The sequence below is a fragment of the Mesocricetus auratus genome, unplaced genomic scaffold, assembly GCF_017639785.1.
Source record: "Mesocricetus auratus isolate SY011 unplaced genomic scaffold, BCM_Maur_2.0 Super-Scaffold_4256, whole genome shotgun sequence".
NCBI lineage: Eukaryota > Metazoa > Chordata > Mammalia > Rodentia > Cricetidae > Mesocricetus > Mesocricetus auratus.
This window is the reverse complement of record NW_024429182.1, coordinates 96,536,454-96,561,383: the sequence shown is the minus strand read 5'-3', so window position 1 is coordinate 96,561,383 and position 24,930 is coordinate 96,536,454. Positions and strand designations below refer to the sequence as shown.

At 46.0% G+C, this 24,930-nt stretch overlaps 1 protein-coding gene and 1 pseudogene across 4 annotated transcripts in view; one reads left to right on the top strand and one right to left on the bottom strand.

The window, feature by feature from the left end:
* Window positions 1-4,199, top strand: part of Clpb (caseinolytic mitochondrial matrix peptidase chaperone subunit B) — a 118,199-nt gene extending 114,000 nt beyond the window's left edge. For all 4 annotated transcript variants that reach the window (XM_040757716.1, XM_005074025.4, XM_040757725.1 and 1 more), the window contains 5 exons: window positions 1,972-2,128; window positions 2,650-2,723; window positions 2,867-2,986; window positions 3,183-3,287; window positions 3,886-4,199. In XM_040757716.1, the coding sequence (XP_040613650.1) occupies window positions 1,972-2,128; window positions 2,650-2,723; window positions 2,867-2,986; window positions 3,183-3,287; window positions 3,886-4,134 (705 nt within the window). In that variant the 3' untranslated portion in view covers window positions 4,135-4,199. The remainder of the gene's footprint in view (window positions 1-1,971; window positions 2,129-2,649; window positions 2,724-2,866; window positions 2,987-3,182; window positions 3,288-3,885) is intronic.
* A 4,132-nt stretch (window positions 4,200-8,331) lies between these two features.
* On the bottom strand, window positions 8,332-8,423 carry LOC121135564 (annotated as a pseudogene).
* Window positions 8,424-24,930: the final 16,507 nt, after the last annotated feature.

The window sequence follows — 24,930 nt, the reverse complement described above, 5'->3', positions numbered from 1 at the left end:
GGACAGCAATTCATGAGCCCAGTCATCAGAGACAGGCCATTGTGGACACCAAGTGAAGTGTTTGGTCATGTCACGAGAGCACTCAGACTTGGCTTCCAGTCAAGCTGTCCCCACTGATTCTGTGGTGTTAGAGACAGTGAGCCCCTGCTTCCCTTTTCCCACCCCAATGCAAGGACAGCAGGGTGACCCACTCCAAAACATGGAGTGTCATGCCCCTTTGTTGGGCCAGGCAAAACAAGCTTGGCAAGCATGCCCGGCATGCCCGTGCACTCGCTAGTGCCTGGACTTCAGGCTATCCCTGATCCATCCCGGTGCCATCAGGGAAGGGGAAAGAAAGTTTGACCTAAGCATGGTGACAGGTTTAGGTTGGGGCAGGAGCCCACCATGGCTCAGTGATCTGTCCCCGGCTGTGTTCTCTAGCTCTGTCATACCTCAGACAACCCCAGGCAAAGGTTGTCTCCAGTAAGAAGCAAAGATCCAAACTAAGTTTGGCCTAGAAGGAAATCCGGTGAGGAAAGCACAAGGCAACCTCGGGCTGCTCTCTAGCCTGGTGCAGAGGAGACAGCATAGCTCTGGGCCAGTTTGTCTCTGTTGTCCTGTACTCTGGCACAAGACTCTGAGCTTGAGTTCTTTGTGGTTGAAAGACTCAAGCAATCAGCAAGTGAGTGCTGGACACCCGGGCCAGGCCCTAGCCCTGGACAGTGATGAGCAGCCTGGCCTCGATCCAGGGGAGAAGAGCACAGAGCCTGTGTGCACCCTTGCCACCTCACTGACCCCTTTCAGTGAGGCCCTGCTCACTGCTGTCACAACTGTGTTGTTGGTGTACCTTGAGGTTTGCTGTAGGGCCAGGCCATGACTCCCTTCACCCGGTTACTTTCAGAACACTGTGCTTTTATTCTTCTGTTTCTGCCATTTGTTCCTTTTCCTGCCTGACTCCAGGAGAGATGACTTCCTCAATGTCACTTCTGGAAAGAACTAAACATTCCATGAAAGTTTCCTAAAGTGCTTAAAGGAGGAACCTGGCCGTCTATCCCTCTGTGTCAGGATGGAGGATGGCTCCAGAGCTAGATATACCGAGCGTGGTGACACACACCTGTAATCCCAGCACTAGGGAAGTGGAGGCAGGAGGATCAAGAGTTCAAGGTCATCATCAGCTACACAATAAGTACGAAGCCAGGCTTGCCTGTGTGGGACCCTGTCTCATTCAGTGAGAGAGCAGAGAGGGAAAGAGCTAGAGAGGCTAAGAGTGCTTGCTTTTCAGTTCCTAGCAGCCACATCATGTGTCACAACCACTTGTGTCTCCAGCTCCGGAGGATCTAGTGCTCTCTATTGACCTCTGCAGGCACCCACACATTCATGGGACACACTATATATCAAAAAGTCAGGGACGGTGGCGCATGCCTTTAATTCCAGCACTTGGGAGTCAGAAGCAAGTGGATCTCTGAGTTTGAGGCCAGCTTGGTCTACATAGTGAGTTCCAGGACTGCCCGTGCTACATATTGTCTTAAAAAAAAGGAAAAAAAGGATGTAGAACTGACTTTACTAGTATTAGCTACAAGAGTAACAACTGTCTGAACATTTGCCCAGCATGGCTTCCTGAATCTCTTCCACCAGTGACCACTTGTGGTCCTCTTAACATCCTCTAAGATGCCCTCCCTTGCATTTGCACAGTAACCCGTAACCCAGGCTTTCTTTCATCATCAGCATTTGTTCCTGGTCTCACGGACCCTCTAAGCCAGGAACATGACAAGGCTCAGAGAGTCCAACCCAGAGTAGTCCTCCAAATAAGGTGTTTGTGGTTTGGTTGGAAGTCAGACTGGCCACAGTTGGTAAAGCCATTGTCAGGATGTAAGTCTTATGCCCAGAGAGCTTAGAGTAGGAGGAAACAGCATAGGGCTTTGGGGAACAGCTGTCTGATAGAGCCTACTTAGCTACCAGCTTCTTAAACATACCGTCCCTCATCCTTACTAGGGCCGCCTGACGGATGGCAAGGGGAAGACGATTGACTGCAAAGATGCCATCTTCATCATGACTTCCAATGTAGCCAGCGATGAGATTGCCCAGCATGCACTGCAGCTGAGGCAGGAAGCTTTGGAGATGAGCCGAAATCGAATTGCTGAAAACCTTGGTATGATGTATATACTGGATTGTATACCTGGGGGCAGAAATAGACTTGAGATCCTTAGAGCAGAAAGTACGTATCATCCCAGAGAGCAGTGGGGACAGGAGAGGAATGGCCCCTCCCTCAGTAAAACCTGGTCCACTGATTTATAGGATGGCTTTAAACCTACCACCCAGCCCTAGGGACTAGAGAGATACACACTCAGCAGAAACTGAGATTATGGAAGTGGGCAAGGCCTCACATGCGAGAGCCTTGGAGATGCAGAGAGACTGCATCTGCCTGTCTCCTCAGGATGAGCCCAGAGCCTCTTTACTGAGTCAGAGCTCAGGTCTTCATGCTGTGTCTTCTGCCTCAACCCAACCAAATCTGAATTTGCGGTTTGTGGCATCTGTGAGACAAAGGGCCTCAGAAGTTAGCTGAGGTTCTCAAGACAAGGCCCAGGACCTTAGACTATGGCTGTATGTACTCAACAGCAAGTCAGAGGTCCTGAGTGTGATAGGTAAATCCTTTATAATCTGTCTTCACAGGGGACGTCCAAATTAGTGACAAGATCACCATCTCAAAGAACTTTAAGGAGAATGTGATCCGCCCCATCCTGAAAGTGAGTTTTTCTATTGACTTCCTGCTGGGGCTTGGGGACAGAGGAAACACACTAGAAAAACGGGAGTCCCTGTCTTTCCCATTGGTCCAGAGACTTCCCACCTACCTTCACTGAGTGCCTCCAACCTTAACCTGACTCTGCAGGCTCACTTCCGGAGAGATGAATTTCTGGGACGGATCAATGAGATTGTCTACTTCCTCCCTTTTTGCCACTCAGAGCTCATCCAACTGGTCAACAAGGAACTGAACTTCTGGGCCAAGAGAGTAAGAGGGAGTTGACTGCTCATGGGTGGGGATAAGATATATGGAACTCTCAAGAATGACTCCCACCCTTAAAAGTGGTGTGGGGCCAGTAGTCCTGGGGGCACAGTCTCTCAAGGCCCCCTCGGACCAATGTACCTAGAGCCAGAAGGTACTGGGTGGGCAACATGCAGACAGGCCTCTCTCTGACCTACCTCAGGCCAAGCAGAGGCACAACATCACACTGCTGTGGGACCGCGAGGTAGCAGATGTGTTGGTTGATGGCTACAATGTCCACTATGGTGCCCGCTCCATCAAGCATGAGGTAAGCAAAGAGGCCTGAGACAGATATGGTACCTCTACACCTTCCTCCCTGGTGCCCCCAGACCCAACTTTCAGGCTCGGCTGGTCTCCCTATAGTTCAGCTGCTGGAATTATCCATACCAACAGTGAAGAGAAACCCCTTCAGAACTAAAAATAAAAGATGATCAATTAAAACTAGTCTCTAGCCAGGCAGTGGTGTACAGATCTTTAATCCCAGTACTTGGGAGGCAGAGGCAGGCAGATCTCTGAATTCAAGACCAGCCTGGTCTACAGAGCAAGTTGCAGGACATCCAGGGTTACAGAGAGAGATACCCTGCCTCAAAAAAAACAACAAAACACTAGTTGTAAGTGGGGTGAATAAGTATGAACCCTTGTTAGAAGGACCTGGGCTAAGGGACTCAAAAACTAGCATCATGATGGACCCATTAGCAGTAACTGGTGAGCTAGTTGCTTTTAAGCCCAATTTGCAAGTAAGAATTGAGGCTCTGAGATTTCTGCCTTGCCCAAACAGTAAGTGATAAAGGTGAGCTGTTGGCTCAAACTACAGGTCAGGTGCAGGCCAAGGCAGTGATGGCCATGTCACCTCCTACCACCTGCAGGTAGAACGCCGTGTGGTAAACCAGCTGGCAGCAGCCTATGAGCAGGACCTACTACCAGGGGGCTGCACCCTGCGCATCACTGTGGAGGACTCAGACAAGCACCTCCTCAAGAGCCCCAAGCTGCCCTCGCCTGAGGCTGAGAAGCGTCCACCCACACTGCGTCTGGAGATCATTGATAAGGACAGCAAGACCCGCAAACTGGACATCCGAGCACCACTGCACCCCGAGAAGGTGTGCTATACCATCTAGCATCCACCTGCCTGTATGTACCCTGAACATCTAATAAAGGCCCCTTGCTGTGGCATGGCAGCTGACCTACCGTCCCCTCGTGCCTCCCCAAGGCCTGCTGCCCTCCCCTGCCTTCTTGGTTGTGAGATTCATAGTCTGTTATGATCTCCAAGGCAAGGAACAGGAAGGCCTGGTCTGCACTTCAGTATGGACTCCACCCCACGACGTCACTAGAACGCTATACCATTTTGCCAGAAGCTCTGAAGCATGGCAACAGAAAACAAGTCTGGCTGGACGAAGAGACAGGGACCAGGCAGTGGTATGTCACCTCTGCTTGTACTAATGCAGGTCATCCCCATAGTGTCTCCATGGGAGCAGAGGAAGGCAAGAGCCCCAAGCACGGATGGCTCTGTAGTTTATTCTACAGATGTCCTTTCCCCGTGCCCTACAAGTCTCCACCATGCCCACCCTGGAGGCAAGCCTTATGACTAAGCCATTGTAGGGCACCCATAGGTCTGAGTGGTTCCTTTTCCTGCCTTTCTCTAGGACGGGACCGTGGTCCCTGGTAACCAAATGCAACCCTGTTCTCCCAGCCAAGTGAGTCTGGAATAAGCCTGCTGTAACTCAGCGTGGCATGCCCCCACGCTTACAGCAGGACACCATGTGTTTCAACCCAGCTGGGCAGGATACAACAAGGCCTGGCAAGTCACTGCATCATCTGCAGAAGCCACCAGTTGCCACTGTTACCTACAGGGTTTGAGTAGAACCCTCCTGTGTGTTACCTAGCTTCTGTCAGTTTGCAGAGATGGGGCTGAAGCCAGTGCCGTGGGTCATAGAAGAATGTCATGACATGATGGTCAAGCCAGCTCATGATCACAGCTCTGGGTGGCACCACCCAGCCCCTCAGGCAGCCTGCTGCTCTCTACCTCAATAACTGTATTCTTTTTATTTTGAAATTGTTTAGACTGATAGAAATTTAACCCCCCCCACACACACACACACACACAAAGTAAAACTCTCATGCTTTTCACTCAGCCTCTCCTAATGTCAGACAGCATAGAGCCAGGGGTAATGAATGACAAAGCCAGGACCAGGGTCTGAGCATCGCCATGTGCTCCTGCCCCATGTGCAAGCATTTGGGCTTCACCAGCTTTCCTCTGGTGTCCCTTTTCAGCTCCAGGACCTGCCCAGAAATCCCATGCTGCATTTGACTTCCCATCCCTGTGTCTGCCTGAGACAGTTTCTATGTCCTCTTTGCTCTTCTGCACTCTTGACATTTTTAGTCTTTCAGCTTGGGTTTGTCTACTGTTGCCACTGATGAGACTGAGATCTGCGTTCTTATAGACACCATCTGCCTCCCAGCACCTGAACTGTTAACTGTAATCATGAGGCTAGGGTTGTCTGCATAAGGGTTCTCTACTGAAAAATTGTAAACTTTCAGGCTGGAGTGTAACTCAGTAGTAGACCTTTCCTAATATGCACGAGGACCTGGGTTTGATTCCAAACATTACAAATATCTATATAATTTTCCCCTAGAAATGAAATCAAGCCAGACATTTCGGCTTATGCCTGGACTCCTAGCAATTGGAAGGTTGAGGTAGGATTGTCACAAGTCTGAGGTTACCCTCTGCTGCTTAGTGAGTTTCAGACCAAGCTAGGCTACATAGTAAAACCCTATCTCCAAATAAAAAGAGCCAAGCAGGTAGACCAATCTCTATGAATTCTAGACTGGCCTGGTCTACAAAGCTGCACAGTGAGACCCTTTTTTTTTTTTTTTTTTTTTTTAAGGCCTATAATATGGCTCAGCAGGTTAAGGAGCTTGCTGCACAACCTGAAGATTTGAGTTCAATCCCTGAAATCTACATAAAGATGGAAGGACAGAACCAACTTCAAAAAAAAAATTGTTCCCTGACCTCTACACCCATGCAATGACATGGGTGCCCCCACACACACACATAGTAGTAATAACAATAAATTTTAAAAATGAATGAAAATGTTCTGAGAAGATACTTGAAGCTGTTTAAATGTCACATGCTTAGAATTTTTTTAGAGTTAAGTATCCATCTTAGACATTTACTGTTGTAGTTACTGTATTACTTATGAAGACTTTGTTGTTCCTTATTCATCTGTATTGATTAATTGGTATTCTGTTCTAAAGAAATAGTTTACCTCATTTATTCAATAATGTATTCTAATTTATTCTGTCCGTTGTGATGTAGTAGGAAGTGTGTTGCTCAGTGCAGCCCTACTTGGCCATTGGAGGCTCCTTCATGCTTTCGCCTGGTTTCCAGCCTAATGTTCCAGCACCATAGACTGTTCTGGATTCACTCACAGTCTCCATATCACTGCTCCCATTTCTCCAGCACTCTCCGGTTTCCTTTTATCATATGAATCAATGATTTTGATGCTACAAGAGTAAGATCTGGACACCAGATATGGTTGATGGTGTCCAGGCCCTCCCAGCAGATGCACAAAGAAAATAAATAGGTCTGGTAACACATGCATACACACACATCTGGTTTTACCTCTTCATCTGTGTTCAAATTGGTGCCTATAGTCCAGTCTAACACTGGAATGTGTGGCAGCCTCTTTTTTTTTTAAATTTATGTGTCTGAGTGTTTTGCATGCATGTATGTATGTACACCATATGTGTGCAGTACCTCTGGAGGCCAGAAGAGTGTGTTTTATACCCTGGAACTAGAGTTACAGACAATATTGTGCCGCCAAGTAGGTGCTGGGATTTCAACCAGGGTCCTCTGAAAGAGCAGCCAGTGCTCTTAACCACTGGGCCATCTCTCCAGCATATGCAGTGGCCTTCTTAAAACCTGACTATCCCTTTTCTGCTTCTTCCTCTTCTGTTTCTTTCCTTTTCTTCCTTTGTGATGTCAGACTGCCCTGAGAGCAGTGATTCTCAACCTGTGGGTTGTGACCGCTCTGGGGGTCACATAACCCTTTGGCAGGTGTTGCCTAAGACCATCCTCAGATATTTACCTCATGATTCATAACAGCAGCAAAATTACAGTTATGAAAGTAACAGCAAAAGTAATCTTATGGTTGGGGGTCACCACTATGTGAGGAGCTGTGTTAAGGGATCACAGCATAAGGAGGTTGAGAACCACTGGCTTAGATGCTCTAAGTCAGTTGGTCATTGCACTCCTGGCCTTATTCCTATTGGATAGGCGATTGTGGCCAAAAACAGCTGGCATTTAACTCAAAACCGGGTCATTTTATGCCCGGAAACCCGTTGGCTATCCTCCTGGTTGTAGGTTGGGGAACAGAACAGACCCTTGGGCTCTGAGGAACTTGGGCTGTCACTTCCATCGGGCCAGGCCCCACTGGTGTGCTGGACTCTGGTCTGCTATTGTCCGGTGCTGAAGCACACCTGCCTTTACTCAGTGCATGCACCACTCACTCTGCTGCCAGTCTTTGTCGCTAGAACATAAGCTCCAAGAGGGCAGATGCTGACCTTCTGGCTTACTAGTCACAGAACCTGCGCGGTGCTAGCATGTCACTGACACCCAGGGATATTAGATGGGGAGGGGTGGCCTTAGGACAGGACGGTATTGTTTATTCATTCCATATACTTCTACTTGTTATGAACTTGTACCCAGGAAGTGGGATGCACCAGGGTTAAGATCTGAGCAAGCAGATCAAAGTGACAGCAGGCATCCTAGGGAGGGACCTGTTATACATGGCTGTGGTGCAAGGGGAAAAGGCTGGACAGGACAAGGCCAGACCTGTGACCCCTGGGGTGAGGGGCATCTGGCAGGAGAACCAGGAGGACTGTGAGTTTAAAGTATGTAATGATTATGTAGACTCACTAAGGAGGGAAATAGACACTACGTTCTTGTAGAGGACCTAGATTCCATCCTCAGCCTCCACATAAAAACTCACAACTATGTGTAACTCCAGTTCCAGGGGATGCTACACCTTCTGAGCCCTGTGGACACCTACACCCATGGTGCACATGAACTCATACATACACACATTAAAATGAAAAGTTTAAAAACATTTACACCTCAAGAATAAGCAGAAAATGGGCACTCAAAGTTGACCTTTAGGAGGATTAAAAACAATGTAACCAGCCAGATGTGATGTCCCACACCTATAATCTCAGCACTCAGGAGGCTGAAGCAGGCAGGTCTTCTTGAATTGGCTGAAAGTATAAGTTAAATAGGTAAAAATTTCCTGAGCTAGCTAAGGGAAAAGGGAGCCCAGAAAAAACTAAAAATGAGTGTCATCCTTGCGCAGGAGCCCTGTTAATCTTCTCCGTATTGTTATAGTTTTAGTGTGAGTGCTGCGGTCAGGATGTGTGAGAAAAGAAATTAAAATAAAATGTTATGCAACAAGCAACTTACAAAACAAAACAACAACCGAAAAAGAGCCAAAAATGAAAATCCAAGACTAAGAGTAAGGAATTAGATACAATCACAGAATGGGGAAATAATGTTTATAATTTCATAGCAAAAACCTGAAAACAGGTAAATGACAGTGTCCTAGAAAACTGACTCAAGATGCAGTCTGTGTTGTGGGCTAGGGTGTAGCTCAGTGACAGCTGAACCTGTGTGAGACTCTGTCTAGTCACTAGCACCACAGAACAGTTTCTGGGTTGATCTGCTTTTGTGTTTGTTTTTTGTGGCAATGGACTTTTGTGTGTTTTTGTATTTTTTGAGATAAGATCTTACTGTGTAGGGCCAAGCTGGCTTTGAACTCAGAGATCCACCTGTCTCTACCTTCCCACTGCTGGGATTGAAGGCGTGCACCACCACACCTCACCACAAAAAGCACTTTTGGTTTTTCGAGACAGGGTTTCTCTGTGTAGCTTTGGAGGCTGTCCTGGAACTCACTCTGTAGACCAGGCTGGCCTCAAACTCAGAGATCCGCCTGCCTCTGCCTCCCAAGTGCTGGAATTAAAGGCGTGCCACCAACGCCTGGCAGCACAAAAAGCACTTTAATTAAACTTTTGTGTGGATTTGCTTCCATGTTTTGGGAGAGGAGTGTATATAGAGGTTAGGGGTCAGCCTCAGGTATGTTCCTCAGCCATTTGTCTTGGTTTTTTTGTTAGTACATTACATTTTTTTAAAAACTTTATTACATTTTTATTTACTTTGTGTGTAGAAAGGAGAAGGATGTTTTTGCCATGGCATGCATGTAGAGATCCATTCTCTTGGAGGTCTTGAAGACAAACACCTTTACCTACTGAACCATCCCATTGGACCAAAGTTTGTGAGACAGGATCTCACTGGAGTAGAGGCTGAGCTGACTGCCAGGGAGCTCCCTGTCTCCCTTGCTAGGGCTGTGGTTACAAGCATGTACCAGCACACTGAGCTTTTCCTGTAAGTGTTAAGAACTGAACTTTGGTCTTCATGCTAATGTAGCAGGCCCTTACCAAATAAACCATCTCCTCATCCCCATAATTAAACTTTGGGGTTGAAATATATATGTATATATGTACTGGTTAGTTTCAACTTGACACTCAAGTCACTTGGGGAGAGAGGACCTCAACTGAGGAACTGCCTCCATTTGGTTGGCCAGTTGGCAAGTCTGTGGGGCGTTTTTAAATTGCAAATTTAAGTAGGAGGACCCAGCCTTGTATGGGCAGTACCATCGCTGGGCAGGTGGACCTAGCTGTATAGAAAAGGTAGAGGAGAAAGCCAGTAAGCAGAGTTTCTCTGTGATCTCGGCTTCACTTCCTCCAGGTTCTGCCCTCAAGTTCTTGGCTTGGCATCCCTCAATGAAACGATTGTACAAGGAGGATCAGGAATTCAGAGTCATCCTCAACTACAAGTTCAAGGCCAGCCTAAGCTAGCCTTTTAAAAGGGTGGGGAGACATAGTGACTCATTCTTGTAAACCTAGCACTTGGGAGGTGGAGGCAGGAGGATCATTGCTAAGTAGTGACTACAAGGCCAGCGTGACCTATGTGAAACAAATAGAAGACCCACATGTACTCAGACTTGATAAAACTGACTGTTAGAACCCTAATCTCACCTCTGACTAGATGCAGAAATTCCAAGTAAGTTGAACTGTAGACTGTCTCATGAGGACATGCAGCTTCTGCCCAGTCAGCAAAGCCATCAATCCACCAGAGCAAGAGCTAGTCACCTATGGAAGGATAATGTTTGTTTCACTTTTATAGTTATGAATATTGAAGAGAATGTCCTTATTTTTAGAAAATATAAAGGCAACTTGAACTGTTTCAGGGATCTTAATTTGCCGAGCATGCTTGCACACTGAGTTACACTCTGAAGAGAAGAAACTGCATACAGAAATTCTTTGTATCTTGTGAACTTTTCTGTAAGTTTAGAACTACTTCAAAATTAAGGTTTTTAAGTGAAAGATAAAACATCAGTGTATGCAGTTTTGAGTGGGATTTCTTTAACCCTGAGTTAAAGAAAAATTATTTGTATATGATAGACCATCAAAGAACTAATAAATATTTTACTTGTAAGTATAACCTGTCTGTAAAGGCTGAAGTAAGACATTGTTTAGAAGGTTCCAGAGAAAGAAGCCAGGGGAGAATACCAAATTGGTACAAATGTTGGAAAGTAAATTCTCTTGTTTTGATGTACAATTGTGTATGTAGAAAACCCAAGGGCAGTTGTAAACCTATCAGCATTAATGATATTTGGTGAGTGGCTAAATAAAAGCTGAGTGTAAAAAAAATCTCTTTATTCTACCATCGTATTAGTCACTTTTCTGTTGTTACTGTGGTAAAGCACCGTGACCAGAGAAAATTTGTATTTGGGGCTGAGAGTTCCAGAGGGGTGAGTTAATCACCATCACTGCCAGGAATGGCGGAGGCCGTTGCAGGTGACCGTGAGGGATCGCATCTTCAACCACAAACAGGAAGCAGAGAATGAATTTGGAGTGGTGAAAGGCTTTTAAACCTCAGACTCCACCCCTAGTGATGCTTTCCTCCAGCAAAGCCACACCTAAGTGTCACCAACTGGAGGCCAAATATTCAAATTATCTAGAATATAGGGGAGACTTCATTCAGACCACCACAACCAGAAGCAAAAAGTCATGAGGATAAAAGACATTAGGATCTCAGTTGCATCAAACAGGGGGGTGTATTTACTCAGGTGTTCATAATCCACCACACAAGGGGAGACAGTTATCTGAGGGACAGCAGTGGAAAGGAAATGTCAAGACATTTACTTTGTTTGTTTGTTTGTTAGTTTGTTTGTTTGTTTGTTTGAGACAGGGTTTCTCTGTATAACAGACCTAGCTGTTACTTTGTAGACCAGGCCGGCCTGGAACTCAGAGATACACCTGCCTCTGCCTCCCAAGTGCTGGGATTAAAGATGTGTACCACCACCATCTAGCAAAATATTCACTTAAACAAGTTTTAAGCCATATTAATGTTTTACCTATTCAATATTATAAAGTCTTATGAAATTTAACAAGAAAAAACCACTGGGCCAGGCGTTGGTGGTGCACGCCTTTAATTCCAGCACTCAGGAGGCAGAGGCAGGTGGATCTCTGTGAGTTCGAGGCCAGCCTGGTCTACAGAGCGAGTTCCAGGACAGCCTGCAAAACAACAGAGAAACCCAGTCTCAAAAAACAAAAAAAAAAAAAACAAGATCTGACAAAATTTAAAGATTGGAGATGTAGCTCAGCCGGTGGTTGATTGCCAATCGTGTTCAGCCCTGACTCAGGCCTCACCTACATGAGCAAGTTCTAAGCTACACTGGGCTTTATGGTTGCCCAAAACTTTTTGTGAGTGGGTTGAAGATGGAGACACTAAGGCTGGTCCTTGTCACAGAAGCAGCCTACAGCAATCAAACTTTGCAAACCTCAGAGGAGAGACTTGAAGGAAACTGGGGTGGATGCATTGTGTCCCATTTAGAGAAGAAAATAAGAACAGAACCCATCGTTGAAAGAGGTAGAATAGCAGGTTTACCTAACCTAACACCGTGGGGTTTTTGCTTTGGTTTGTTTTTGCTTTTTGAGATGAGATAGCCCTGCCTGGCCTTCAACTTACTTTGTAGCCCAGGATGTCCTCAAACTTGAAACAGTACTGCTCCTAGCTCAGCTTTCCCTGTCCTGGGGTCTCCTTAACTTTGAATTTTAGTTCTTTTTACTATATGTGTGTGAGTGTTTTGTCTTTCTGCGCACCACATGCAGCCTTGTGCTTACTGGAGCAGAAGAGTTTCAGCCACTGAAACTGGGGTTACAGAAGGCTGTGTGACCTTGTGGGTGGTAGGACTTGAACCCAGGTCCTCTGTAAGAGCAATAAACACTTAACCTCTGAGCCATCTCTTCAGCCCTAATTCTTGGTTTTAAGCATGTACCATGTCCAGTTAAATAACTGACTCAAAGAATCTCAGATAACCAAAGGAAGATGCCCTTACACAGAGATACATGCAGGCAAAACACAAATGCACATGAAATAAAAATAAGCAAATTATAAAAAAAAAGTCCTGACAAATCCCTAGACCTGATGCCTTCACTAGTTAATTCCACCGAAGAGTTAAAGAAGAACAAACAAGAATCCTAAAGTTAAAAAAGAAAAATTAAAAGGAAGGTGTACTCCTAACTCAAACTGAAACCAGGCTACCTCCATACCAAAGGCAAGACAAGACACATGAAGAAAACTACAGTCAATGTCTCAGCACAAGGAACACAAATTCAGTAGCATATAAAGAGGATTCATGTTGTCACTAAGTAGGATTTATCCCTGCAATGCAAGGATAATTCACGTGAGGGGAATCTGTCAACTCACTGCACTGCACTGACAAGGCGAGGAGGGAAGAAACCCACATGATCATCTTGCTTCATATAAAGTACTGACAAAATGCAATGCCTTCTCTTGACTTAAAAAAAACAGAAGGAAAAAAACAGGAGAGATGGCTCAGTGGTTAAGGGCACTTGCAGCTCTAGAAGAAGACCAGGGTTTGGTTCCCAGCTCGTACTTGGTGACTCACAACTGTCTTGTCACTTCGATTCTAGAAGATCTGACACCCTCTTCTGGCCTTTATAGGCACCATGTACAAAGATGTTGCACACACAAACATGCGGACAAAACATCCATATACATAAATACTAAACAAGTTTAAAACTAACCCACAGAATTGGAGGAAATATTTGTAATTTGTATAATAGAAGATTAAAGGGTCTGGATGAAAAGTTTCTGCACCCTGATAAACCTCTCCAACAACCCAGAAATACAAAGCAAACCAAATCAGAAAAAGCCCAGGTTTCATGGATAAAAATGTTCCCAGATTATTTTCTAGCCCCCCCCCCCCAGAGAGGAGACAGAGAAGAGAGACTGGAAAACCACATGTCTTTTCTGGAGGACAGTTTAAATACCCTGTGGGAGTGGTCTTGAGCATCTCTGGGGGAAGAGTCACCATTTGGTGGACTTTCTGAGATGTAGCAGGGTTTGGAGAGATAAGGGAGGGGGCTTGGGGTGGAGCTTCCCCCCAGAACACTGAAGATCCAAGTTCAGTTCCTCAGCACCACCTGTATGTAACTCCAGCCCCAGTGATCCAGCACTTCAAAAATATTTTTCAGTAGGAAAGGAGGGAGCCAGGTGGTGGTGGTGCACATCTTTAATCCCAGCACTCAGAAGATGGGCTGGCAAGGCAGATTTCTGTGAGTTTGAGGCCAGCCTGGTCTACAGAGTGAGTTCTAGGACAGCAAGGGCTGTTACACAGAGAAACCCGTCTCAAAAAACCAAGAAGGAGGAGGAGGAAGAGTGAGAAGAAGAGTGGTAAGAAGAGGAAAATGGAAAGTTTAAGGACTGGAGATATAGTTTAATGTTAGCACTCTGACTTGGAGTGTTATCAGATGCCAGAGGACCCTGAATCCCTACCACCAATCAATAAGTCAATTAATAAATAAGAAGTTGTCTGCCAGGATAAATTCAAGTCTTTCTTCTGGCCCCAGCATCGTCTAGAGACATCAGATACCATCCAGACTGTGTTTCTCAGCCTCCAGCCCCACCCTGGGCTGCATCACAGGTTCTTGCTCTGAAGCTGCCACATTCCTGGGCCGAGCAGCTACTCCTTCCCCTAGATCTCTAGCTTGCAGATGGCTGTTAGGAGACTACCCAGCCTCTGATTGTGTAAGCCAATCTAATAAGCCCCCCTTATAATTATATATATCGATTCTATTGGCTCTTCTCCACTATTACAGTAACCATAGCAACAGTAAAACCTATATCCAGATCAACTCTTCACTAAGTTACCTAATTTCCCAGGCAGTTAGCCCAACAGAGGGCCATACCCATACCTAGACATAAATACTATTATAGCTTCTGCTGCCCACTCATATTGCCCAATGTTAAAATGTATGCATTACAATTCAAAAGAATAAGAATATTAGGACAACTGGATATCCATGTGCCAAGAAATAAACTCCGTTTCTTACAATATACACAAAAATTAACTCACAATAGAAGAAAGGCCTATATATAAGAGCTCTAGCCGGCAATGGTAGTGCACGCCTTTAATCCCAGCTCTCCAGGCAGAGGCAGGAGAATCTCTGTGAGGTCCAGGAAAGCCTGGTCTACAGAGGGAGTTCCAGGATAGCCAGCAATGTTACACAGAGAAACCCTGTCTCCCAGCACCCAGAAGGCAAAGGCAACCAAATCTCTTTTAAGTTTGAGGTAAGCCTAATCTGCACAGTGAGTTCCAAGAGAGCCAGAGCTACATAGTGAGAACCTTGGGTGAGGGAGATACGCAGGCTCAGTCAACAGTCCTTGCTATAGGAGAGTGAGGACCTCAGTTCAATTCCCCAGAACCCACATTTAAAACAAAACTGGCAGAGGCAGGCAGATCTCTGATTTTGAGGCCAGCCTGATCTACAGAGAAACCTTATCTTGGGGGGACAAAAGAGTGACAAAATATGGACACATGCTACAACATGGGCAAAGTCCTGAAAGCCTCATGCTGAGTGAAAAATCAGACACAAAAGGAGACCTAGTATATGATTCCAGTTAAAATGCCCAGAATAGAGACAGGCAGTAGTAAGTTAGTGGCTCCTGGTGCCAGCAAAGGGGAAGAATGGGAAGCATTGCCGTAACAGATGTATGATTTTCTGGAACTAGATAGACATGATGCCCTGCAACATGGTAAATGCCTGAAATGCCATTAAATGATGTAGCCCTGGCTGGCCTTTTAACTCATGGAGAAGCTGTTGTCCATGATCTAAGGTGTGTGCCAACATTTAGAATGGTCTAAGTGGTGAGTTTTTGTGTTTATATGTATGCATATATATACCATAATTTTTGAGAGGCGTGGTTGTCATGACCCTAGACTAGTCAATAGTGTCTTAGATATTGATATCAAAAACCAAAGCTCTAAGGCGGGCTTCCTAGCAGCCATACAAATCCTGCCGAGTCTCCTCTTCCTCTCTTCCTCTCCGATCCTGGCCAGAGCCTAAGCATGAGGTTCAGGTGCTTTGAGCTTCCTGCTCCTTTCCTAAGTCCTCTCCCCCCACCTGTGACTGACTGGCCCAGAAATCTGTGGTTTTTATTCCTTCTCTGCCCCATTCTCCTATGGGCAGCTGCTGGATTTACAATTTGCCTAGCTCGAGGTTTATCTCTTAAACTCTAATAAAATGGTCTCAAGCTTTGAAAAGGAAAAGGAAGAAGAAAACCAATGAAATCAAGGATCAGTTGGTAGAGTGACTAGTGACTAGCCAGCGTGTGCAAAGCCCTGGGTTTAATATAAACAGGCATGGTCACGGCTCACCGTCCGCACAGCACGCAGCAGGTGGAGGCAGGAGGACAGGAAGTCCAGGGTCTTCCTCTACAACAGCAATCCTAATGCTATGAGCCTTTAATACAGTCCCTCGTGTTGTGGTGACCCCCAACCATTAAATTATTTCATTGCTACTTCAGAACTGTAATTTTGCTACTGTTATGCATCGTAATGCAAATATCTGATATGCAGGATATATCTGATACGTGACCCCTGTAAAAAAGGCTGTTTGATCCCTGAAGGGGTGTAAACCCAGTTTGAGAGCTGCTGCTATGAAAATCAAAAGATTAAAAAAAAAACTTTTTATAAAGAACACTCATAAAGACAGGGATGTAGCTCAGTTGGCAGAGTGTCTGTCTTGCCTGGACAAAAGATAGTATTGTTAAGAAAGTGATGGGGAGGTGGGGGAGTGGGGTTGGAGAGATGGCTCAGTGGTTAAGAGCACTGACTGCTCTTCTAGAGGGCCCAGGTTCAATTCCCAGGACCCGCATAGCAGCTCACAACTGTAACTCCAGTTCCAGGGGACCCAATGCCCTGTGACAGATATACATGCAGACAAAACACCAATGCATGTAAAAGTAAGCAGCTGATCTGGGCAGTGGTGGTGCACACCTCTAATCCCAGCACTCTGGAGGCAGAGATCTCACTGTGAGTTGAGCCAGCCTGGCTTATAGAGTGAGTTCCAGGACATGCTCCAAAAGCTACACACAGAAACTCTGTCTTGAAAAACACACAAACAATAAAAAGTAAATAAATAAAAAAGTTAAAGTTAAAAGAAAAAAAGTGAGCTGCCAGGCATAATGGTGGCACATGCCTTTAATCCCAGTACTCAGGCAGAGGCCCGAGGATCTCTGAGAGTTCAAGGCCAGCCTGGAGACTCTGTCTCAAAATAACAAAGTGAAAAACAACCTACAGAAATATCTATCCAAAACAGTATATTTAATAAGGGCCTGCTATTCAGAGTACATAAAGAACTATCACAAATGATCAATAAAAGGGCTCCTGACCTTTAAAATGAGCAAAGGATCTGAAAACATTTTTATCAAAGAAAGATAATTAAGTGGCCAATAAGCACATGAAATATGCTCAAAATTTAGCCTTAAGGAAAATACAAATTAAAATCACGATGATAGAACAGACATGGTGTCCCAAGCTTGTAATTCTAGCACTTGGGATGTAGAAGCAGATGGATCAGAAGTTAGAGGTCTGGGGGCAGGAAAGGGTTCAGCGGTTAGGAACACTGGCTGCTCTTCTGAGTTCAGTTCCCAGCACCCGTGACTGTCTATGTCTATAACTGTGGACTCATGGGATCCAGTGCCCTCTTCTGGTGTGCACCCATGCAGACAAAACACATATACATAAAATACATAAGAAATACATAAGCAAGTCTCTCTCTCTTTTTTTTCTTTTTTCTTTTTCTTTTTTCTTTTGGAATCAGGGTTTCTCTGTGTAGCTTTGGAGCCTATCCTGGCACTCGCTGTGTAGACCAGACTAACCTCGAACTCACTGAGATCCACCTGCCTCTGCCTCCCAAGTGCTGGGATTAAAGGCGTGCACCACCACTGCTCCCCAAAGTAAGTCTTTTAAAAAGAGAAAGACAGAGAGAGAGACAGAGAGAGACAGAGACAGAGAGAGAGAGAGAGAAAGAGAGAGAGAGAGAGAGAGAGAGAGAGAGAGGAGAAAAAGGAAAAAGTTCAGTGGTGTCCTTGACTACACAGTGAGTTCAGGGCCAACCAGGGATACATGAGAGTCTGTCAACAACAGCAGCGATCACTGTATGATGTTGAAACAGTTAATCTTGCTCACCAATTTGACAGTAAGATGTAACAGTTAATCTTGCTCACCAATTTGACTGGAAGGACCTAGGAGATTGACAAAGCTTACCTCTGTGTATGTCAGTCCAGAGGAAAAAGAAGGAGAGGAAGGGAGGGAGGGGGAGTGGACGGGAGGGAAGATGAGAGACAGTTCAGCAGTGCAGGAGTTAGGTCTGTGGAAGATCCTGGATGGAAGAAACGAGTCAATGACTTGACAGACTATCAGTGTGTCAGGCTGCAGTATTGTTTAATATTTTTATTAATTCTTTGAGAATTTTTTTCTTTGAGATTTTTATACAATGTATTTTTAGCATTCCCCCAACCCTTTCCCTTAACTCCTTCCAGATCCATCCTCCCATTTTATCCTTTCTTTTTCTTTTTAATTTATTTATTTTTGGTTTTTTAAGACAGTGTTTCCCTATGTATCTCTAGCTGTCCTGGAATTAGCCTCTAACTCACAGAGATTGGACTGCCTCTGCCTCCAGAATGCTAGGATTAAAGGTGTGTGCCACCTCTGCTTGGCAATAAATTAAAAAAAAAAAAGGAATAACAAATGTCAACTTTTCCATTCCATTGGGCCAAAGTCAAACTGGGTGGTGGTGGCTCATACTCTTAATCCCAGCACTCCAGAGGCAAAAGCAGGTGAATCTCTGGGAGTTTGAGGTCAGTCTGTTCTACAGAGCAAGTTCCAGGACAGCCAGAGCTACATAGTGAGGCCCTGTCTCAAAAGAAAGAAAAGAAAAAATAACCCATTGGTCCAAAGTCCCAAGGTTCTGGAAGTCACACTTGCCTCATTTCTCCAGATCTTCGCAGACATCCCCATTTCACCTGGCAGGCATTCCTCAGTCCCTTACCCATGCTTCACTCTAGGATGGGGCTAGTCTGTAAAACATGGACTCAGTGAGCCGTGTGACTCTTGCTCATCCTCCTGAAGCAACCTCAGGTTTCAGCTCAGGAGGAGCTTCCTTACCACAACCGCACGTGGTCCTGTTGCTCTCTGCCCCTCCCCTCGCTTGCTTCCCCTCCCCACTCTGTCTTGCTATATACCCCAAGATGCCCGTAAGTGTGTGTCTTAGTCAGTGTTCTACTGCTGTGAAGAGACACCATGACCATGGCAACTCTTATAAAGAAAGAAGTTAATTGTGGTCTTGCTTACAGTTTCCGTGGTTAGTCCATCATCATGGCAGGGAGCATGGTGGCACCCAAGCAGACATGGTGCTGGAGAAGTAGCTCAGAGTCCTACATCATGATCCATAAGTAGAGAGAGAGAGAGAGAGCCTGGGCCATGCTCGGGCTTTTGAAACCTCAAAGCCAACCCCCAGTGACACACCTCCTTCAACAAGGCTATGCCTCCTAATCCTTGTAATCCTTTCAAACAGTTCCACTCCCTATTGATCAGGCATCCAAATATATGAGCCTATGGGGGCACTCTTATTCAAACAACGACCGTGCATGACCCCCCCTGTCTCCCTGGACCCCCCCAATGCCAGTTTGAATGTCCTTCTTTTCAAGGACTCCCCCTGAGGTCTTCACAAAGTGCACTCCAATATTTTACCATTTTCCACTTTAATCCCCTGAAGTTGCATGGAAAAAAGAGGAAGACTGAGGACAAGTCCAAAGGACAGAATGCAGCATTGTCCCAGCTGCTGCTTTATCTTCTGACAGGGATGAGTGTCTAGCCCTGATGGAGGGACCTCACTGCATCCCGTCCACATGAGCAGAGCCCGTTCCAAAGTTCAGGCTCTTCCATTTGCATCCCCACACACCCTACCAACTCTGTTTGGACTCATTGCCTTAGAAGTGAGAGAAATCCAGCTTGAACTAGATTAAACATGTAAGAATGTGTAAGGTAATAAATAAAATCCAATAAATGGCTAGACGACTAATTTGAAGAACGAGGAAAGATGTCTCAGGAAGGGCCAGTGAGTCAGCTTAGCAAGGAAAGGTGCTTGCAGCCACCAAGACTGATGACATGAGTTTGATCCACAGGACTTGCATTCCAGAAGAAAATGGACCCCCAAAAGGTATCTTCTGAATCACACACACACATACACACACACACACACACACACACACACACACACCACACACACACTAAATGTGTGCCACTGAGCATAGTGTCGAGTGCCTTTAATACCAAAAGTTAGGGGGCAGAAGCAGTTGATCTCTGCCTGCTTGAGGCCAGCCTAGACCATATAATGAGTTCCAGGCCTGCCAAAGCTACATAATAAGATCCTGTCTAAAAATAAATAATACTCTCTTATTTTCTAAATTCATATAACAATACATGGTGAGGAAGAGCTTTGTTAGGTCACTTTTGGCCAGGACCCACACTTAGACCAATTCCGACTGAGGGCAGGATTGTGTGAGCACACCTGTCCTGAGTGATCACGTGGGTAGAAGGAACTATTCTCAATTCCCAAAGGGAAGGCTTGTGCTGGGATGACCGATTTGTAAGTGTCAACTATAGAAGCCCTTAGGTAGGTCCCTTCCTCCCAACTACCACCTAGCTAAGTTTATCAACCTGTGGTGTGCTTGGTAGGTGCTAAGGACTAAATGTGAACTGTCCGCAACTGGTACATGTGTGTGTCCCGACCTGACATCGCTATTTAAATCCTGGAAACTCGAGGCGGTGGGTCACGGGGAAGTAGGTCACGGGGCTTGGCTTTGAAGGTCTCACCTGGTCCCTAACCCTGTCCTCACTTTCTGTTTCCAGCCTGAAGCTAAACAGCTGCCTCTTCCACACACCTGCTGCTGCCATGATGCCCTCCTCAACACAGGCCCAAACTCAGTGGAGTCAAGGTCTATGCACTGAAATCTCTGAGGCCATGAATTAAAATAAGTTATTTGCCCTTAAGTTTCTGTCTGGTCACAGACAGCAATACATGTAACTAATAGAATAGAATCAAACCTTAGCTTTGGATTTTTCTACAGCCCCTATCTGAGAAACTACAGAGCTTATCTGTTATAGTTCAGTCTAGACTGGTGTCTTAGTGTTCTATTGCTGTGAAGATACATCATGACCACAGCAACTCTTTAAAAAAAAAATTAGCTGAATTCCTGGAATCCAGTCGTAGAGAGGGAGGAGTGGTGAGCAAAGGGTCAAAACCAGGCTGGACAAACGCACAGCAACAGCTGACCTGAACAAGGGAGAGCTCATGGACACCAGACTGACAGCTTGGAAGCCAGCATAGGATGGCTTCAGTTAGTGGATGTCAGTTAGGAGGCCTGGGGAATCTATGGGGCCCCTGGTACTGGAACAGCATTTATACCCAGTGTAAGAATGGACTTTAGGAGCCCATTCCCCATGGAGGAATAGTCTCTCAGCCTAGACACACAGGAGAGGGCCTAGGCCCTGCCCCAAATGATGTGACCGACTTTTGATGATTCCCCCGTAGAAGGCCCCTTTCTATGGAGCAGAAGATGGATGGGATGGGGGCCAGTGGGGGGCATGGGAGGATGGGAAGGAGAGGGAACTGGGATTGATATATGAAATAAGATCGCTTCTAATTTAAATTTTTTTGTTTTTGGTTTTTAGAGGCAGGGTTTCTCTGTGGCTTTGGAGGCTGTCCTGGAACTCGCTTGGTAGTCCAGGCTGGTCTCGAACTTACAGAGATCCGCCTGCCTCTGCCTCCCGAGTGCTAATTTAAATTTTTTAAAGGAAAAAAATTGAGTGGGGCATGGTGGTGCAGTCCTTTTAATTCCAGCACTTGTGAGGCAGAGGCAGGCAGATCCCTGAGTTTGAGGCCAGCAAGTTCCAGGAAAGCCTAGGCTACACAAAGAAACCTTGCCTCGAAAAACAAGACCAAAAAAAAAAAAAAAAGCAGGCAGCAGGAAGAAAGAAACTGTGAGCTTACAATGAATGAACTTTTGAAACCCCAAAGTCAACCCCCAGTGATAGACACACTTTCTCCAACGAAGACACACCTTCTAATCCTTGAAAACAGTGCCACTCTCTGGTGATCAAGTATTTGAATTATGACCTTATAGGGACCATTCTCTCTCAAACCAGCACAGCCGGGATGTCGGATGTCGCCCATCCAATTTCTAACCAGCCCTGAGTATGCTTAGCTTCCGAGATGACTCGTGTTCAGGGTGATAATGGCCAGAGGGAGAGAGATATCCGACTCCACTTAGCTCTTATTATAAAGGGATATCGAGGCTCCTGAGGTCATTGCCTCATAGGAGTAGCAGCCTACACTGTAGTAGCAGGAAGGCTCACCATGGAGGTGACACTCACAGCCCAGGAGATCTTGCCTTAGAGCACTGGGGGTGAAGAACAGTGCCTGCTCTAAAATGGGGCAGCTAAGACAGTACCCCTGGAACCCCCAGGCTGCCCTTCTCCTTGTGACCGATGGTTGGCAGTGTTCTCCGGGTTTACCTCAGATGTTCTCGTAGCCCTGCTGCTGCCCAGCATCTGTGGGTTCGTTGGTGTAGAGCTCAGAGTACAGAGTGGGATCCACAGGGCTCACTCCACAGGCTCCTCCTTGCAGCCCGTTTTCTCTGGGCAGGCTTCCTCCACCCTGCCTCAGTCCCACTGTCTTTTTTTGTGCTCCTCCCACCAGACTCCTCCCCTAACCTCAGTCTCTGCAGGGGTCAGGCTGGGTAATTCTTCAGGATCCTGGTGGTGCGGTAGAAGCTAACTTCATTAATGTTTGCTATATACAAGACACTATTTGTGATGGTGACTGTCCGTTGTCAACTTGGCTATATCTGGAATGAACCAAAACCAATTATCTGGTTACATCTGTGAGGGAATTTTCTTACAGCGTTTGAAGTGGGAAACCCACCTTTAGTCCAGATCTTCTGAGGTCGGAAGGTCCACCTTAGTCTGAGCCTCACTCTCTGGTGGCAGCTCCATAAAGGACATGGGAGAAGGAAGCTTTCATTTTTTGCCTACTTGCCCTACTCTCAACGACAAGTTCCTTCCTTAACTGGTACTAGAGCCTACTTCTTTAGGATTACAGTGAATACCAAAGACCGGTTGAGACAGCCAGACTCACGGACAGAACAATTATTGAATTCTTGGTCTTCCCATGGGTAGAGAACCATTGTTGGAATAGCTGGACTACAGCCTGTAAGCCACTCTAATACTCCTCTAAGTAAATATAGAATGAATATATGCAAACACTGTATATTCCAACACTGTATTGTTTTTACTCATCTAATCATTAAACTAAAGCAGCTTACAGAAGAGAAAGCCAAGGCACAATCAGTAGCAGGGCAGAGCTATGCCCATCAGCATCAGGTGCTAGAATTCGCCATCAGTCATTAAACTGCAGACATCATGTTCACAGGAGGCTCCCACAACATTGCTGAGACAGCACTTGGTACCAGAGCATTTTAGTTGGGAGCCTAGCCTCTAATTGTTGAGCCATCTCTCCAGCCTCAGAGCGTTTTAGTTCTCTCACAAGAGCACATATGGGGGTGGGCAGTCCTCAGACGGAATGTGTCCCCTACTCCAGACTCCTAGTCACCAGCCACCCCACATTGCCTTTCCTCTTCTTTCAGAAATCTGTTTAATATTCTCTCTCTTTCTCTGTCTCTCTCTGTGTGTCTGTCTGTCTCTCTGTCTCTGTCTCTCTGTCTCTGTCTCTCTATCTCTCTCTCTGTCTGTCTCTCTCTGTGTGTCTGTCTCTCTGTCTCTGTCTCTGTCTCTGTCTTTGTCTCTCTGTCTCTGTCTCTGTCTATCTGTCTCTGTCTCTGTCTCTCTGTCTCTGTCTCTGTCTCTGTCTCTCTCTCTCTCTCACCTGGCTTTCAAAATCCCCCCATGTCCCCTATCCCACCACAACAGTGGACAAGGTTCAAAGCACTGTTTCCAGCTGTTTCTCAGCTACTAAGTCAGCAAGCAGCCGGTGACTGCCAGCAAAGAGAGAAACCCAGCTGTACATACAATGGTCTTGAGGCTGACTCCTGCCCTGAGAATTCCATAGCCGACATTCTGCAAATGATGCTATGTGATTACTCTTAGCTGTGCTAGAATTCCAACTGAAACTAGTGTTGCAGGGGAGATGGATCAGGAGTTAAGAGCACTGGCTGCTTTTCCAGAGGACCTGGGTTTGATTCCTTTTTTTGTTTGTTTGTTTTTGTTTTTTGTTTTTTTGTTTTACGAGACAGGGTTTCTCTGTATTGTCTGGGTTTGATTTCTGGTACCCACACAGTAACTCACAGCCACCTGTAGCTACAGTTCTTGGAAATCCGATGTCCTCTTCTGTTCTCCACGGGCACTAGTAACACATATAATACACAGACATACAGACCGACAAAGCATCGTCTACACAAAATAAAAATAAAAATCCACCAAACTTCTAAAAGAAGTGTTGCAGAACAGGGGTTGGGGTGGGGAGGTATTATTGGCTCAAGGACTACACTGTAAATGTGACAGGTTGGACGGTGGCCTCTGAGACACCTGGAATTACGACTTCCAGCAGCAGTGGGCCCCTCAAATTCACTCATATCTTTGTTTGTCCTGCAAACTGTAGCTGCTTCTGTGGGTGGTCAGCCTTGTCATGGGGAAGGAACAGGCACTCACAAAGACATCCCCCTGGGAGAAGTTTCCTACAGGCACAGGATGACCCAGGAGGAAGGCACTGCCCTGTGTCTGGGGAGAGGAGGGCACAGGAAGGAAAGGGATCGCTTTGCAGAGTGTGGAGTGGGAATCTCCAATGAGAACTCTTCCCCTGAAGACAAGGGCAGGTGGGTCTCAGTCATTCCTAAATAGTTGAAGCAGGAGAGACAATGATAAAGAGGACACAGTTCTGCACTAAAACCACACTCTGCTGCGAACAATTCAATAAGCTGAGCTGAGCAATCAAGGAAACAGAGGTTCTATATGACACAGCAAAGACACCCAACTTAGTACAGGGCCACCAAAGACGGCTTGGAAAAGCTAGCAAGGTCCAAGGTGAGTCAGTGGGTAAATAATACAAGGTTTGGGTACTGGGGCAAGCAGGGGGATGGGATGAACTTTTCATCTGGGAAGAGCATCTCTGAGCAAAACAATTAGTGTGTGTATGAAGAAAAGCAAGATAAAAGGAGGTGGGCAGGAGTGCTGGCACCCAGGATATTTGTGGGCCAGGGTGAGAACCCGGATTTGATCAGAGAAAGCCATAGAATGACAGAAGAGAACACTGACCCATCCCATTGTAACTCCTTGAGCACCCCAGATATGTAGATGTGTCCAATTGAGGATGCACCACACTCACCAGTGAGGAGGACTTGTTGAAGAGGTTGACCTGTCAGGTCTCAGTCCCTACAGTCTAAAATGTAATGGGAAAAAGAACATGTATTTGTG